Here is a 17,870-nt window from a genome sequence, read left to right as displayed (position 1 = left end):
ATTTGACCTCGTTGTTACTATACAGGATCAAGCAGTGCCCCACCTGTGATGATGCCATGGATCTAACGTATAATTAGGCAAACACTGACACACATGCACAACTGTAGCTTTACTAGTTCTTGCTGCACACTGCGGTTGCTTCTGATTCTACGTTGATTGTAAAAGGAAAGTTCAAGGAACATCGGCGTGTGAGCGTTTGCGTTCGCATGGCGATCATGGCGGGTCCGAAGCAATACAAATTCGAGCGTTGCAGTCAGTCTGTTTCAGAAATTGTTCGCTATAAAAGGGGCCACACATATGGAGCAGTATGATGCGAAGATCCTTGTCACTACTTCCTCGTTCTAGTACTTGGGATGGAAGAAATTGAGCCGGACAATACCCTCGTATACTTGGTCGATGATTGTCAAGACTACGATTCGGACATGGACAGTATTCACACCATCAGCTCAGAGGCCACCATGCATACTATGAGTACACTTACCTCTGATGCGGTAAATGGTAAGTCACTCGAGATCACATCTATACTACCTCAACAGTATTCGAGTCCCACAGAGTATTTCCAGGAAATAAACGGGCGGATGTTCCCAATCGACGAAAACATACCTACTTTGTTCCCAACGGATCACGCTGAAGTCCATCGACTCGAGTTACAACATCTCGAGCTCAAAGTTCTCTTGAAGGGCAATTATTTTGGACCTGTCAAGGAGATATTAGCGGAGAACGAGGGAGGGCGCCGTAAACGTGTACTTGATCTACTTACAGCCGATGGAACTTGGTGAGTGCACGCCGGTGGCGTTTGGAGACACTCGAAGTTTCGGACTGATCAGCATATCCACCCCGTAGGGTTCGTGAAATGGCTGCAGAATTTCCACATGTCGATTTTACGAGTGTAGATATTGTCCCCCTCGTTCCCCATGTTCGAGTCGCCAATATCTTGAGCTATGAAGTGTATGACTTGTACAACGGCATCGCCGAAAATGACCAAATGTTTGATATCGTTCACATCAGGCATGCCATGTCAAAAGTGAGTGCCACGTATTTGTCTTTGGCTCTATCCCCTATTTCTTGATTTCATTTACCCCTTACCTTGTCTCACGCATAAACCCCTCTTTTTCGATAGATCAGAGACTTGCCAGCGCTTGTATTGGAAGTGCATCGTGTGCTTCGCCCTGGAGGTCTCTTTCTTTATGGCGAATACCAAAACAATGGCTTCGATGCATCCACTCCAGATCATTCTGCAGCAACGACTGCGCCCTACCTAATCCGTGGGCTACGAATCGCTCGGGATATCTATGCACGTCTAGGGGCATACGCATACGCATTCAGAGACGTGCCACCCCTATTAGATCCGAGCTGCGCGATATGGACGAATCAAAAGGGGAAGGGCTTCGTTGGTATCAAAGGGGAAGAGAAAATGGTACCGGCGGGGCCTTGGCACCCGGTGCCGCGCATGCGGGATGTGGGTTTGATCACACAGCAGGTTTGGTGTGAAACTTGGAGAAGTCTGCGGGCAACCTTTCTGAGTGATGCGGGGATGGATATGGAAGAAGTAGACAACCTGATTAATGGAGCAATCGACGAACTGATTAATCCAGGGACGAGGCTTCTATACGGCAAGTATCATGTACTATATGCGTTCAAACCCGCTTAAGCATAGACGTAACACTGGCCACTGAGGGGACTAGGCCCAGTGGGAAAGGGTTTTGGGTTACACAGAGTTTCGATCAGGGGAGAGGCGAGCTCCATGGGGTCGGTTAATCTGCTCACAGCCTGTTCTAATTATCATTCCGTTGTTCGGACAGGTTTGCAGGGTCGTGGTCACGGCCTTATGAATGAACCATCGTACCCATAGGTGATTGTCTACCCCACGTTACGCAGGGTGGCTAGTCCACGCGTGGCTCTGGCTCATGTATTCGTAGTCTAATAGTTTATGTATTTATAACCATTGCGTAAAATATCACCGCCAGAGTGTTAGCAGGAAATGGCCTTTCTGTAGCAAACGTCCAGAAGAGGACGGAATAGGGCGTATTGGGCTCGTAGGTAACGCCGGATTGCTATTGCGGCGGACAGGAGTTCAGACAAACACGCACCGGTAGTTTACACTAACTCGAGTAGAGATTTCAGACAAATAAAATTAGCTAACTCTAGGCTAAACTAAATCAAGCCGTTGATTCAATAACTTTGTTTAGATGAACTGGGGGTAAATCTTAGGGCCGCTAGATCTACAGGGGAAACGCCTCTTGACATACTAAAAGAGCATTGAGGCTATTTCAGCCCAGAAAAGATCAGTTTAATAGTAATAATACCTTGTAGGTCAATATAACACAGCTGACAAGCATTCACTCACTGATGGTTCTTGAGGGATGTTTATATGGTACGCCCATGTATACTTCCTAGTCGCACCACAACGAATACATGTTTCACTCCTAGCGTTGTTAGGAAGACTGTTCGAGATGGACCACATGGGTCTATTTGTTCTTAATCCCGAAGCACTCCTACATGCATAAAGAGTAATAAATTTCCCAAATCGGAAGCCGAAGTTTGATGCAAGAGAGCTGCGAACTCCTCGATACCGGCAAGTCGCATAACTGGAAAGTCAAAAGAAGAAGAAAGAAGCAAGATTAGTATATTTTACAAGGTACGAAGGAAGTTTCAAGGATATATAACATAATCAATTATCTGTCGCGGCCATAGGGAGAAGGGGGACAGGGGGCTGCGTTTGCTTGGTATCCACATCCAGTCGATTTCCGGCAAGGTTGTGGCTAGTCTGTCTTGTTGAGACTGACATCCATGTTTTCGACGCCACATCCGCACACGGGGCCCACGCCTCGCTCACATGTATCAACCCCGCCTTTGACTAACACCGAATTCCCTAGCTACGGACCTTGCGATCCATTGTTGTGCACACGGTTATCGATATCAATGATGCCGACACACTAGTCCCCAGTACCAGTGTTAAGGTTCGGCTAGTGAGCTTGACTCACTGTCCTAGACATTGGGCTGTTTTAATTTCTGGTTTGTCTTTCTTCTACTTGCAATTGAGCTCCCTGTTTCGTCGTCTGCGGCTACATACTAAAGGGGGGGGTATATCGAGGTATGAGCCGCGAACCGGGGGCTAGGAAACTTTGTTCCGGGTCGGTCTTGACACCGACGAGGGCCTGTCGATTGGTGACTATTTGATAGTATTAGTCTCAGGAAACCTGCGGGAGTAGTGTAGATAACTCATCAATGGATGAATATTTATTTGCACAATAACATAGAATTACCGCTCGTATACGTCGTGTTTCGATTTTTCACGCATTTCAGTTGTTGAAGACCAGTGTATACTTCTGAAAGACTACCAAGGATCGGAATCTTGTGAGTAGACAATGGTGGTTGGAACGTAATCGGCTTTCAGAGATTTACTTGAATTACTGATCGCCATCTTAAAGAAGGATCCCCGCACCCCGGAATCACGTTTAAACCCAGTGGTTAGCATGGTCAGTTAACATACAATTTTGACAAATACAAGGTATAGAGTTCCAGTACACACAGGAAGATAGGGATTCAGATGAACAACACACTACAAACCACGACAAAAAGCAGGTACATTTACGCGGGCGAGCTTTGTTGCGACAGCTCGTTGCCCAATTGTTGAGCCGGGGCTGACTGAGGGCTGGCAGAATCAACGTCTTCTCCGACTACATATTTGAGAACGTCACTGAGAGTGATGATCCCTGCCAAACGACCCTTGCGCCCGTCTTCGCCTTCGACAACGACCAACCGATGGACTCGTCGTTGGCGCACTAGCGCGAGGAGGGACGCGAGACTGTCCGACGGAGTACAAGTAATCACACCCGGGAAATCGGGAGCCCGATGTGCGAGGGCTGCGGCGATTGTAAGGTCCAGAGATTTGTACTCTCCTAGCCGAACTAGGGTCTGATTTAGGGCGCATTGAGTTCTAATGCGCCAGAGGTGGATCAATTCGAGAAACTCACGATGACGTCAACAGTCTCATACAAATTGACAACAATACCGTTTTCGTCGATAATTGGAACCGCGCTGATTCCTCGTTCGCTGAACATGTGGACCACATCAAAGACACGAGTATTGAGCGTGGCGGTTGCTATCGGATGAAAAGGATTGCTGCTATTGGGGTCGACATAGGTACCTATACCTAGAGTGCGAAGGGACATATGAAGATTGATAATGTCTCGGCACTATAAATGAATGGTCAAGATGTTAAGAGATTTGGCGAATTAGGGAGACTTGCATTGATTGCGATGAATTTAAGGACCCGGTACTGGGTCAAGACCGATAAAACAACCTGCCCGCCAGTTTGTTCATCGTAATCGAGTAGAGGTAGACGACGAGCGTGTGTCTGAATAAGCAAGCGACAGGCCTCGTACAGTGGTTTAAGGGGATGAACAGATTGTGTGGGTGGTGTGGTACTTTGAGTTCACGTTCGATCCTACGAAGAGACTCTAACGAAAGTGCTCGACATCGGCTGCGCATTGTCGTAGGATGAAGTGTGGTAGTAGTACTGAATTAGGTGAATAATGTCCGCCACGGTAAACATGCCAGCAAAACTCGAGGTATCGCTATCCCAAAGAGGGGCAGAGACAACGCCTAGTAGTAATTGTTAGACAGCATAGATGTATTGTTTGTGCCATACCATTTAAAAGGAGCGCTCCTAGTGCCTTCTTTACTTCCAGTTTGGTATCCAGCACGATCAGCCGAAAGCTTACGGGAAACACATCGTATGACGAGCGGCCGTTGAGGAAGACGCGGATAGCGTTCAAAGCGGATTCATGGGTCTCTGGTGTCTGGTACTGGGGGAGCACAGAGCGTGCTCGTTTCCTTTGACCGGCTGTCGAACCTCGACGGGGACCGCCTCTAGGAGTATTTGGGGAGGTCGACATCAGGATGGGCAGCTTGTGGCAGTGCGGTAGTATTTGAAATGCGATTTGTCAGCAACAGCGGAGCCAGAAGGCAGCCGAGGCATGGCCTGATCCGGACTTCAACGACGACCCAACCCGACCACGACTCGCTATACTGCACTACGGGATACAGCGACTATCGGTTGTGACCAAGTGGGCGATAAACCGAGTATGTCTGAGCCATCTGTAGTTGTATATACGATGTACACACAGGCACAGGATGCCATCAAATCTGGGGCGACCAGCCCTGGCTCAGTGTCTATCAGTACTCGCGGTGGCGGACAGAACGATGCACTGCTAGTACTGCTCCCTCTTCTCATTGTGTTGAGCTGTCTGCTCTTTCTGCTCTTGTTCTTCCTAGTATTTGTCCTCTTGTTTCGACGGCGACGATCCATCGCACTCGGCGACCGCAATGGCCCAGTTGATATGAGTCGGGAAGACTTCTCTGGTGCCGATGGAGGCTTTGAGGGACTTGAGCAGCGATGGCTCGACGGTGTATCAGACATGGAACAACGCCAGTATCACCGGGTCAAAGGTCGGTTCTCTCTCATTTGACACAGCCCCTACTGATCCCCCACACAGAGTATCAACAACAGTTTCCTCCCAATTCACAAGCAACGGACATCACTCTATCCCAATTCCTCACAATACAGGAAAAGGGTGTCTCAGCCTGGTCCTTTGAGCCCGACTACGAGGCTGGGGCTAACCTCCTTGTTCACGCTCGCACCGAACTCACGTTCCTGCCTGATCCTTTCTCTGCCACCTCAGTCCAATCCAATTTGCCTCTACCCAAGTTGAACGAGGTTTACTACTGGGAAGTTAAAATGTTCGATTTACCAGCCACGACGAACATCGCCATTGGCCTTGCGACAAAGCCATTCCCATCATTCAGTATGCCAGGCCATGCTAAACAATCATTTGCCTACCTATCATCAGGCGAGCGCTGCCACAATTATCCATTCACTGTCACCTCCTGTGGCCCCCCACTCATCGAGGGTGACGTGCTCGGGATCGGCTACCGTCCTCGCACCGGATCTGCCTTTTTCACTCGTAACGGCCGGCGCTTGGAGGACGCGTTTACCGGTCTCGGCCGGCTGAATCTCTTTCCCACCATTGGCGCTGACGGTCCTTGCAGTTTGCATGTTAACCTTGGACAGGCTGGGTTCGTGTTCATCGAAGCCAACGTCAAGAAATGGGGCTTAGCGCCAAGCGTTGGTACGCTCGCACCTCCACCTGCCTATGGGTCCGAACGCGGAAGCATCCTACTTGAAGCAGGAGGTGCAATCATACGCACCGACGACGGCGCAGAAGGAACGAGCTTTGGAAGTACAGGTTCTCCTGGATACCGGACTCCCACCGCCCGTCGGAGCACACGACATCATCCTCACGCGAGCTCGAGTTCGGTCCCACCTCACCCGTCTCCCCTGCGGACCGGCCGCTCAGCATCGACAGGAGCAGGAGCAGGAACAATAGCGCCCGCCGCGCCTTCTTCCTCGCTCACGCCCACGATCGAAGAACCCGAGACAGACACCGACGCAGAAGAGGATGAACGAACGCCGTACGTCAGTCCTACAGACGCAGAGTTCCACACCCCGCTCAGACGCCTTGTTAGGAGACCAGCCGTAAGCGATGACGGTACGACGACCTCTGCGAGCGCACGAGACGAGAATGCGGTGGTGTTGGCTTCGCCTCCCGTCTCGCCCAACCCGCCCACGCCGCGCGTTACAGACATTCATTTGCGACCGTTGAACCTCGGTTCCAGCGCTGGGAATAATGCGGGATCGGGAGCCAACGTCCCCGCGCTTTCGCCCCGGACACTTGCTGCGCTGGCTCCCCCTGGTCCTCCCCCACCGGAATACTCTCCCCTAGACGTGAACAGGTACCCAAATGGAGTTGCACTCGACTTGCCGGCCGACGTCATCGCAGCTGCATTGGACGGTCCCTCATCAAGGAGGCACTAGGTTCATTCCCCCTCCCTCCCGCCGTCCCTTCCCCCACAATTTAATCAACGTAAATCCAATACTCCAAGTTTGGCTCATTTTGTCCTGAAGATGTTTTGTAGATTTTTTGTATTTCTTATATCGTGAGTGTTTCCCGCTCGGCTTTCTTCCTAATTGTTCCATGGGGACTGATAACTTACGTCACAGGCCTACAACTGCGCTTTCCTCATTTCATTCGCATCTTGCACCCTCCAACACGTTCACCCGTCCGTCCGTCCCTTCCCCTTGTTGCGCTCTAGTAGTCTGGTACCTCTCGCATGTGTTCACTGGCCTTGGCTGATTTGGATTGACATTTAAGCACTATATGTAATGTAACAAGTTCACACTCATTCTGTGTCTGCCCTTTTTCACCCCTCGGAGGGATCTTCACCCCCCATTAACACCGCTCTTGGCAAAGTAGATAACGCAATGGAGTTCAGGTACGTGTATTTGAAACGGTATAACATCCGGCGTCAAAATCATTTCTCGTAATTTCGGCGCGGGCGGTAATTGATTGGATCATAAACAGGAAGATGAGAGAAAGAAAAAAGTGACAAACAGATAACCAGCACAACTATTGGACTAAAGCGAGGATCTGATCTGTAGAGAGAGAGAGAGAGATGGAGAGAAAGTGTCGATAGAATGTGAGGATAAAGCGAGACAGTGTCACAAGTCCAAACAACAGTCGGCATGAACAGCATTCGTGGTGTGTTTTTGTCCAATAACACAGGAGACGAGAGGATGAACGTAATAAGGTCCACGTATGGACAAATGTTAAGGAACGTGCGTAATGGTAAAGAGACATGTGGGTAGGTGCAGGAAAAGGAAACAAGTCAAAAAGAAGAAAGGGGAAACCGAGGAACGCAATATGGTAATACATGAGGGGGACAAGTCCAAAGCCGAGGGAGTTCAAGACCCATACTAGGAAGTAAAAAAAAGGAAAAGTCTAGGGTTGATTGATGATAAATCGTGTTCGTTTGACCAAAAAATAAGATCGGCCGGGGATGTCAAACCCGAGTTCGCTCACTCGTCCTCCGAAGTCGTTCACGCGTGCGAGGACAGCATGAGCGCTTCAAAAGCCCGGTTCTCGCTCGAGCCTTGTAATTTTCTGCGAGCCTTAAGCTCGTCGTCTTCGCAATACATCCCCACCACTACCCCACTCCGCCTCTATCGCTCGTATGGCGGCCATTACATGTGTGCACTAATCTTTCGCCCGCGACCCCAACTCCACCATTTCTTCTTGGTCTCGGTGGCCTCGGTGCTACTCCTCAATGGGCTGGACTTGCGACGGTCAGGCAAGTCCTTGGTCGGGGACCCAGGTGTAGGGGGTGTAGGGACCGATCCCTCCCAGTCGTTCAAGCTCACGGTCGTTCCCGCCGATGGGTTATCATGATCCCTCCAGTACTCGGTATAATTCGCATGGGACTCGCTATCGCTCGATTCTGGGGGCGTAGGGAGCGAAGCGCGCTGGTCTCGCTTGCTAGAGTTGATCGTAATCGCGGGGACTGGAACCGAGACCTGCGGACGAGGCTCGGCAGTGCCAAGAGAAAGGGTCCGACGTGTATCACTACGTGCTGGGCGTGGCGGGCCGGGTACAACCGTCGTCTGGGGACTGGATGGTGCGGAAACAGGCGCCGATTGGGTGCCAGAAGTTGAAAGCGAGCTCGGGCTTGGTGCAACGCCCGTTGTTCCTGAGGCCGAACTGCCAGGGGTCTGGAGTACAATATCAGCGACACCTCCGAGCCATGCCCTCCCTGTCATCCACTCGGTCGTGTCTGATATCTCACTTGCTGCGTATCCACTGGCCGGACGAGAGTTGGACTCGGCTCGGCAGTCCAGTAGGCCGCCAATGACGAGATCGCCCAAAGTGTACTCTTGTCGCCTAATGCGCATGGTCTCGGTCAAGCCAGTCCGGCTCAGCAAGAATGGGCGCAATCGTTCTGACGACTTTGGCATGTTTGGATTCGAGTTCAATTTCATGGCAGCAGGCGAATAGGAAAAATCAAGCAAGAAGGCCTCGAGTTTTCGGATGAGATGAGCATGGGCAAAGGGACCCTGGGGAGGAGGGAGGTAAGTGAATGGGAGGATGTGAATGATGCGGGCGGGTGTTGCAGGCATGGGCGGTGCTAGCGAGGAGGGTGACTGAGACCGGGGGTTTGAATTGCTGATGACCAGGGATGTTCGGGAGCCGGAGAACATACGGGACCAGCGCGAGTTGAGGCGCACATCCGCAGCGGATGGGACACGGGAGAGAGAAGGTTCCGTGACACCCGAGGAAAACAAGCCGGGCTTCTGCGGGGTGAGGGGAAAGAGCGAGGGCTTGACGATGGTGGTGACGAGAATTGCCTCTTTGATGATTCCCTTGGCGTTTGAATTCGGAAGGAAATTGATGACCATGTCGAGTGCACGCTGTTGGTTAATGTAGTTCTGGCGATCTCGGCCCTTGGGAAGGCGGGACGTGGGACGCATGCGGGGAGTGGCTGGGGGAGTAAGTAGCTGGGAATCGCCGCCAAACGAGAGCCTGCTGCGTTGGGCTGGGGGACGAGTGAGTGTGCCAGTCGATGGCTGTCCAGCGTCTACAAGGTCCCGGCGCCATTGACGAGCGAGCTTTTCGGCTGACTTCATGATGTCTGCCAGTCGAGCTGCTCCTTCCTGTGTGCTCTCAGCCTCAATAGGGAGCAGCCGAATTTCAGGCGTGGGTTCGTTCTGTGGGATATCGAGCGATGGCCGGGTCTGCCAAGAGTCAGTCTAGAGATCGACTTGGACGTATCATCACACGTGCTCACCGACGCTACTATTAACAGGGATGATGCAAGCGACTTGATGCCCAATAGAGGCTTCAGAGCCAGCGGTGAGGGATCTGTTCACGTCAGCAGCGCCGAGGCCGATGGCTAACTTGGACACACCTCCTAGGATGAGAATTGCACTCTTCTGGGGCTCGGAAAGCGATTCGAGCGCATCGAGCTCAAGAGACCAGGGAGCACGTCGGTGCGCACGGCTCGACCGTTCAGACGTCCCCGAGAAGCGCCCTTGGACTGGCTTTGTGCATATGGGTCGGCCGGGTATTGGCTCGCAGGGCGGAATGGGCCACGAGGCTTCGACATCGTCCGCGTCAGATTGGGTGGAATCTAGTGAGTAGTGTGTGTGCACTCGCCTCTTGACTCTCTTCAAGAACACACTTGCGCTTCCGCGGATTCCGTGGTTTCAGCCAAATAGGCAAGACGTCATTGTTCCTCTCACTCTCGCGCACACACCGTTAGTCCCTGCCCGAACTCTAACTAATTCCTTTACACCATCTCCCATCTCTGTCACCACCTTTCCGTGTGCTCAGAACCCCGTGCTCGTTGCAGTCCCCGGCTAGCGCTTGTCTTGGCGTGGTAATCTCCTACCGGATGGTATTCGGGGTCTCGTAATCACTTCCACCGAGCTCGTCATCTCAATATCGGCATATTATCCCAATGACGTCCACTGTCCTGATGCTCATATCAAGTTATTTGCACCCCATCAGCAGTTCGCTCTCCCCTTGCAACGCTAGAACATACGTAAACGTAAATAAAAATAATAAAATAAAAATAGTTCGCCTCGTGTTACGCCGACAGACCCATGTCCTTTCTCTTGGCATTCACTGCTAACTGAACAACGGAACTTTAAGAATATCCCCATTAATGACTATTACAGCATTCGATCTTGCGAAAATTCTCGGCAAGCGCGCTCCGCAGTAGCAAGCTCAAGATCGCACCTGCTTTTACATCTCATCAGTAGTCCCACACCAAGTTACATTCGGCCAATCTCATATAAAGTAATATCCCCTTTCCATCTCCTCTGCCTCAAGACCAGTACTGTGTGCCCATGTGGCTCCCACGGTCATGCGGCTCCCAATACTGATCGGCCAATAGACTTTTCCCCCTGTCGTGATAGGACCGCCCTTGGCGCATCACAACAAATGCCGAAGTCGCTGAACGAGGTTCTTCCATCCATTCGAGGCGCATACATCTCGGCCACTCGGTGCCCTTGTGCCTCCCCCGATTTCCCCATCTCGCAAAGTACCTATATCAAGCCAACATGCGGTTGAAACGAACACGCTACTCGCTCCCTGGCGACATCGCTTATCGTCTAACGACATTGAAGCCCTCCCTCCCCCTCCCTCTCTCCTGCTGGGTGAATTGTAGACAATGTGACTGATTACAGCAGTGACGGAAGTCCTGGTGCGATCAGCCTCCTCTCGCACGTGGATCGCCAAGACGCTCAGGAAGTCTTTTATTGGAACTATCACTAACGGTGTCAGGAACTGTAACGGATCCGGAAGCATACCTGGAATGAATTCAATCGCGTCTACAATCGGGACGGAGGACAGCTACCATCACAGTTTATCCTATGTACTAACGGACAGACTTTGTTCATCCATTATGCCACGGAAATACCTTCGTCCGAATACAAAGTCGAGGCATGCTGCGGTGTACAGGTTACAATTGCTCGCTCCGGCTTTCATAGATTGCAAACCCCCATTCGATGGTAAGTCTATTGAGATGAAATGGCCCTTTTTTCTCGAGATGTTTCCATCCCTCGTTCCCTTGGCCACACCCGAATAAGACCAAGCCCATTGGGTTCACACATCAAGCACGCATTCGCAGGGGGGTTATTAGTTGCTCCGCGCATTTCGACGTGCGCGCGAACCGTAGCCATGCGCCGCTAGCGAATAACAAAATTAATAAAAATATCTCGTTGTGGGCGTAACATACAATGTGTCTTTCAGCTCCACTGCTTTACGGTAACTTGTATGCCCTTGCCCCCTTGGCCTTGTAAGACAAGCACCTCTCCCGCTGACTCCACACGCCACAATCGAATGCACAATCTTTGACAGTTCACATTGCCTTGGCATCCGAAGCTGCCTCATGGCCTCATATGGACCTCGAGGCAGCTTCGGATGGTGCCTTCGATGATGCATGTCTATGCTCAGCGTCTGTATCGGTTCCTGAACACATCTATAACTTTCAGGGCTAACACTAAATAAATTCGGGTAAATTCCAGCTTTATCTCTCCGGGACTTGCTAGATCTAGACAACATTATTTAAAAATAATTTCTGGGCTTACACACGATCGTCGTGTGATGACTGACGTGACGTCATTTCAATCGTTTCAGGGTTCTGTCTTGTGTTTTGTGCTTGGTTGCTGGGCAATCTCTCGCATTGTACACTCTTTATCTCATTTGTGCTGGACTCTCCGCGCCAAGGCGGGACTTATAGTGTATTGTCGTGACGTATTGACTTTCTATCTCACGGATTTAGACGCTCATTTAATGGGATCACCAATTGATAAGATAGTGTCGTAGTATAGGCTAGTAGCGCACGCGCACGAGGTCTGTGAGGTCCAGAAGTGATCGGAACCCCGGAATCGCTAGCCGTAAAAAATTGGGGTGAACAGTTCAAGGCAAACGAGTACGAATTGGCCGCACATGCTGTTTCTCCATGATCATGGAGGAGCGACCGATCTTTGGGTTTGATAGAACGTCGCATGCTCGTTTTGAATTGTACAGCTATGGGTCATGTTCGATGTGATTTCCGTTGCGGTTCTTCGCATTGTTTCATACATAGCCTTGGACAAGTTGCATTACGAAGCGATAATGTGGGAACAAAATGTTCCCGAATAAATGCATCAGAATGGCGAATCCTCTTGATGATCGCTATTACGTATCATTTCCTCACCTCCGCCAGCGGAAAATGTCAATTAGAATGATGATCGGAATAAAGACAGCCGAGGGGTCGTGCAGCCCATAAAACTTTTCAACCCACCCCCTTTTTTTATTTTCAACCTTCAGCCCTGGGAACCAGCTGTGGGAGGTCACGTTGCCTTTCCGTGTTATTTCATCCTTCCCAAGCTCACGTACACCGGCACTTTTTTTACCACTCGCCTAAGAAGCCAAGAAAGCCGACGACACCCGAAAACGTCCCAAAGTCGTAGCCGGCGGATCGGCTGATTGACGTTCAGGGGCGCGCTACGGGTCGGCACATCGATGGGATTTGAGTCCCGAATTCGAACCCGAGAAACCATTTGGCGATGTCGCTTTATTCGCAGCTGGTATCCGATTGTTCACGGGGTGTGCATACTGTGTCCAGACCTCAGAGCCTCGGTGAGCTAAAGTTAAATTGATGGATGCCTATTATGTTATTGTTTCGTCAGTATGTGTTCACTGCGCAGCAGTGCAATGTTAGCTCTTATAGAACAGCAAGTGATCTCTGGCTGTTTGTGATCTTATTTGAGGCACCGGCGTGTCAATCGTCCTAACTAAAACGATACATATTTATTGCCGCCTCCACTCCCAATCTGTTCAACTGTGATGGGGTCTGAGTCCAAATCCGAGTCATGTTTCTCGTATTTGCCAAGTTTGTAATCTGTCGCAGTTGAATCGAACGACAATAACGATCGTCGAGCAGCGAAGAATAAACAAACAACATGAGTTGCAATCTCTCGAGTTCGATGTATTTTTGATTACCGTGAGCGGTTGGTACGAGATAGGGCGGCGTGAGTAGTAAGACCAAAGCGGAACGAGCGTCCAACCCATGGCCAGTTGAATTACTAAAAAAAAAAGTTCTTTCAATTCTTGAAGCATATGATTCGACTGCGGAACTCCACAGGTATATCTTAGGGGTGGAGCAATGCGGAATGCATACTGAATCGATGGGAATGGGAAGCGCTCTCCCGCTATCTTCGCGATCGGGATGAACGGGATTGGATGGCCGCGGCTTCAAGTGGTGCGTAACAAGATTGCGTTGGTGTGAGCATATGGTTGGAAAAATGCACCGTCCAAGCCTGGTTTCACTCGTACCGTGTGCGTTCAATAATAATACCAAGTTAAGTTTAGATACTTCTAAATTGGTCACAGGTCGACTAGTAACGAATACAACTATCATTTATCTTTGTTTCAGTTGGTTGCCCGTGTCAGGGGTTTGCCAAGCGATGCTTATGTGATGATCCTATCGTGATACACGGGCTCCGTATGTGCTGTATGCGGAAAGCTCATACGTTCAGGATGCCGAGATCCCGAAGAACCGGCTGGTCTATGTTTAGGGCATTCATCCGAGGGGGTTTACGCATTTTTTGACCCAGTGTGAGCGGCGGGATGGCTCGCGGATGAAACATATTTGCTCAACGACGTCGCCAGTGACGCCAGACCGTGTAAATTTATTTAAATTTATTTTCATGTATGCCCAAGATGGCAGGTGGAGTCTGCACGAGGTGGTGGCTGTGATACCCAAAAATGGGAATCTGCGGGGTTGGCGAATTGGATGGTATGTGCGTCATCCGAGTGAAGAGTTCTTTGACAGACCAGTCGAGATCTGGGTGAGGTTGGATAAGCGCAAGTACAAGTTGCGCTGCAACCACAGGGGCACTCACAAACAACCACTTTCTGCAGGCCGTCGGCTGAAGAATGTCGATTTAAGCAGGTGAGTTCTGTTCTCGTTATCTCTCAGCCCTAGTGCTGCCCCTCGGAGCTTAGCCTGAGCAGCTCAATTCGCATCGCTCCCATAAAGCCTACCCTGGACTTGGACTTCCGGTTGACCCTTTACTGATACCTCCCCACCTCGTCTGCGCCCCATGCAGGTGGTTACAAGTATATACCCACATGCAAACATAATGCACACATTCTCGGCTCGAGAACCAAGAAGTAAGCTCAAGACGAACATCTCGCCGATCTACTCGACTCGTACCCGTTCTCTATCTGCGCTCTCTGTGCTTCAGGCATCACAAATACACGCACGAGCTTCCTCAGTCGTACGCAAGGTCCTAGGAGTGCGTTCGCCTCTGAAAGAGCCGGCACTATTTGACACTCCCATCGAGGGCGCTTCGTGTGACAAACCGAGATCTTCTGCCGACTCCACCCCCCGTGAGGGCAATCGTCCTCGCAGTAATACGACACCAACGGAGATCACTTGGCCAAAGGCCGTTACGATCACTCCGGCCAATCACGACACCCTTTCGGCACCCTCTTGCACGTCAGGCCCCACACAAACAACCCCAGTTAATTCCTCCTTTTCTCACCAACACCCAACACTCCCCCTTCTGACGACCAGGAAATGGAACCGGCCCAATCCTCTCCGAAGCGACCATCTATCGTTCAAGGCAGTCCAGAGATCGATTCTGGCTATGGCTCTGGGCAATCTTCCGCAGCACGCTCGGCACTCCCACCGACAAATAACTCACCTGTCATCGCACGGACGCCGCGGGCACTGGGAAAAGCAGTCAGTTCGCCTGTGACCCCAGGAGGAATGAACATGCGATTATCCCCTTCTTTGCCACGGTCAATAATGCCCATGCCTATTCTTAACCTACCACCACTCCCACCTACGCCAGCCCATGACCATACATTACCTCGTACGAGGGTGAGCATCGTATCTCTTTCACAATCTATCTATGTTTAAATAATAGTGGTTCCAGAGCTTTCACCCAGAGGAGATGCGTCATGTGAAAAAGTCTATGCCAGCCCTTATGCGTCACGGCACTTCGAATATGGCTACAACGCACGCTGAAGAGGACGACGATGAAGACGGAAGTAGCGACGGCACTGATAGCGACTCTTCAGACAACGAAGGCATGATGCCTGATGGAGACTCTTCTCCAGAGGCCCATGACAGCATTGACGAAAGCACTGAGGAATCGACATTGCATAGTGGCAGCGAAGGGCCCGATGGCGATTATTTTGACGCACGTGAGATGCACGCACCCGCACCTTCAGCAGATGACCCTTCTGGACTTGCTACGCCTCGTGCTTCCGACCAAAATCGTACGCTTGGTGAGGCCTCGGCGCTCGGCCTACAAATTACTCCTACTCCCGGTCCATCGACGATCAATGGATCGCCATGGACGGTAGTAGATATTACCCCTGGGGTTGACCGTGCCTCGAGTGGTCTTCCACCCAGAACGGATTACTTTTCTCATCCGGTTGCGGCCGCTCGGCAGGCTCTTAAGACTCCTCATCGGACGCCGAGGGTCTCTCAATTAATATCGCTTGCATCCCCCCGAGCCCATGTATCGTCGCCCAAGGCGGCCCCGGTACCATTGTCTCCCTCGAACACAATAGCCGCACGGCGCGCACGGGCCGCAACGGTTCTGCGCGACCCAAATGGCGAATCACCGCGACCGGCATTGTACCAACAAGTATCCCACAGTATGATGAACTTGTCGTCGCCCACTCACTCAGAGGAGATGTCTCTGACCGGGTTCGATGCACTCCGCACTCCTCGGGAATCGATATGCCCTATGACCGCTACGCCCGGTACACCTACTCCATCCACACCCAAGCTTTTGATACGACGTAATTCAATGCCGACACAGATCAGACACCCCCCTGGCTATAATGACTTGTACCCTTCCGTACCGCGCGAGGAGGAGGGAAAGGAAGGGCTTCCCGGATACTCATGCGGGATCCATATCGAGGCGATGATGCCCCGCAAGATGGAATTTAGTGCACCGGGTGTCTTGGCCAAGGATCGGGGCTGGAAGAAGCAGTATATTGTAATACACGGGACCAGTTTGATGGTCTACAAGTACGACATCAGGAAGGTGCCTATTGGAGGTAAAATCAAGGGCAAGGATAAATACGAAGGTGTCGTACTGAGGACGAGGTGGATTTGAACTCACCGACAGGTGAGTCTATGCGGTGCACGAGTCATTGATGCGTGGTATTAACGTAAAAATAGTGCACTTGCCTGGTCATGAATCGGCCGCTCCACGCTTGCCCTTGAATCAACCTTCACGGCGTAACTCAAGGAGAGCTTCGTCAACTGCAGCGAGTGATAATGGAAGCCGCTCGTCTTTATTGTCGCGATTCCACGGTAACTCTTCGAGATCTACCGTATCTCAACCGCAAGAAACACCTGCGCCAGATGATAAAGCGAACGCGAACGACAGCACGGTCTCGATCAGTGCAAGTAACTCTACCTCGTCTTCTCGACGATGGTCGCACACTCAAACTTCGGTTCCATTTGCTTCGGGCCTGCCTCACTTTAATCCGCCGTTTCGTCCGGAAATCAGCTGATCCGCCAATATACACTCCAGAGAGCCGAGAGCGGACTGGGGAGTGACTATTATAAACGCCGCAACGTGATCCGAGTCCGGTGCGAGGGCGAGCAGTTCCTGCTCCAAGCTGAGAATGTGATGCAAGTTGTAGACTGGATCGAGGTGAGTGTTTCTGCATATATTTGAATTCAATTTTTAACGAGAGCGATGGGTTTAGTGTCTACAAGCTGGTACTAATGCCGCATTGGATTTGGACGAGCGACCCATGACCAAACCTCCACCCTTCCCTCGGTATGTTACATCCACCAAGTCTGGGGGCCAAGAAGCTGATACTATACTTAACTTTAGTCGTCGTCGCCGTCGTCGTGCCCGCCCTGATGGCACCAACGAAGCCAATGGTAATGCGACTTCAAACCACAACGCAAATGACAACAATACGAACCGATAATGTGATCGAATACGAATTTATGATATGTATCTCAAAAGACATGTACAAGGCTGCCCTGTATGATTCTTATCTGTTGGTACCATGTAGCAGCCTACTTGGTTTCGGTTTCGGTTTCGGGCTATTTCTGTATCCTCTCCGCCTCTTCCTTTGATACTCTTTTATCAGTATAAGCGTAGTTATTGATTAGCTATATGGTTTCTTAATCACTATATCTGGTTTTATTTGAAGCTAGCGCTGTGCGCTTGTTTGGTCGCGTTACGGGGTGATACCGTACATCAGAAAATTTTCATGATGCAGATGGGTATTGATGTATCTCGTGCCCATGAGCTCATGGCTCCCGTTTTGAGCGCACTTGAGCAGCAGTGCTTCTGCTGACGTGGTGTGGGTTTGCTGGCAGTGTAGCCACCCCATTTATGCCCTAGCACCGCGCACGTGACCTATTAAAAAATACGCGACAGAGCTAAGGAATAGAAATATGATTTCAGTGAGATACATTGGGAGATGCGAATG

At 50.9% G+C, this 17,870-nt stretch overlaps 6 protein-coding genes across 6 annotated transcripts; 3 read left to right on the top strand and 3 right to left on the bottom strand.

The window, feature by feature from the left end:
* Positions 1 to 353: 353 nt before the first annotated feature.
* On the top strand, positions 354 to 1,651 carry RhiXN_00706 (methyltransferase domain protein; the record flags this gene model as incomplete). The annotated part of the gene is made up of 4 exons (XM_043320525.1): positions 354 to 498; positions 553 to 775; positions 844 to 1,024; positions 1,121 to 1,651. The coding sequence occupies 4 exons, from the start codon at positions 354 to 356 to the stop codon at positions 1,649 to 1,651; spliced, it is 1,080 nt and encodes a 359-aa protein (XP_043179537.1).
* A 1,940-nt stretch (positions 1,652 to 3,591) lies between these two features.
* On the bottom strand, positions 3,592 to 4,175 carry RhiXN_00705 (CBS and PB1 domain protein; the record flags this gene model as incomplete). Its single annotated transcript, XM_043320524.1, has 2 exons — positions 3,592 to 3,918; positions 3,978 to 4,175. The coding sequence occupies 2 exons, from the start codon at positions 4,173 to 4,175 to the stop codon at positions 3,592 to 3,594; spliced, it is 525 nt and encodes a 174-aa protein (XP_043179536.1).
* A 275-nt stretch (positions 4,176 to 4,450) lies between these two features.
* On the bottom strand, positions 4,451 to 4,901 carry RhiXN_00704 (CBS and PB1 domain protein; the record flags this gene model as incomplete). Its single annotated transcript, XM_043320523.1, has 2 exons — positions 4,451 to 4,608; positions 4,655 to 4,901. The coding sequence occupies 2 exons, from the start codon at positions 4,899 to 4,901 to the stop codon at positions 4,451 to 4,453; spliced, it is 405 nt and encodes a 134-aa protein (XP_043179535.1).
* A 189-nt stretch (positions 4,902 to 5,090) lies between these two features.
* Positions 5,091 to 6,880, top strand: RhiXN_00703 (SPRY domain protein; the record flags this gene model as incomplete). Its single annotated transcript, XM_043320522.1, has 2 exons — positions 5,091 to 5,454; positions 5,502 to 6,880. 2 exons carry the CDS (start codon positions 5,091 to 5,093, stop codon positions 6,878 to 6,880), a joined length of 1,743 nt encoding a protein of 580 aa, XP_043179534.1.
* A 1,206-nt stretch (positions 6,881 to 8,086) lies between these two features.
* On the bottom strand, positions 8,087 to 10,201 carry RhiXN_00702 (uncharacterized protein; the record flags this gene model as incomplete). The annotated part of the gene is made up of 4 exons (XM_043320521.1): positions 8,087 to 9,631; positions 9,685 to 9,758; positions 9,805 to 10,082; positions 10,149 to 10,201. 4 exons carry the CDS (start codon positions 10,199 to 10,201, stop codon positions 8,087 to 8,089), a joined length of 1,950 nt encoding a protein of 649 aa, XP_043179533.1.
* A 4,329-nt stretch (positions 10,202 to 14,530) lies between these two features.
* On the top strand, positions 14,531 to 17,360 carry RhiXN_00701 (Nascent polypeptide-associated complex subunit alpha; the record flags this gene model as incomplete). The annotated part of the gene is made up of 7 exons (XM_043320520.1): positions 14,531 to 14,914; positions 14,968 to 15,276; positions 15,323 to 16,499; positions 16,546 to 16,871; positions 16,928 to 17,074; positions 17,130 to 17,203; positions 17,261 to 17,360. 7 exons carry the CDS (start codon positions 14,531 to 14,533, stop codon positions 17,358 to 17,360), a joined length of 2,517 nt encoding a protein of 838 aa, XP_043179532.1.
* Between the last annotated feature and the right edge of the window lie 510 nt (positions 17,361 to 17,870).

This window comes from Rhizoctonia solani, chromosome 4 (assembly GCF_016906535.1).
Source record: "Rhizoctonia solani chromosome 4, complete sequence".
NCBI lineage: Eukaryota > Fungi > Basidiomycota > Agaricomycetes > Cantharellales > Ceratobasidiaceae > Rhizoctonia > Rhizoctonia solani.
This window is presented reverse-complemented; position numbering and strand designations above follow the sequence as displayed.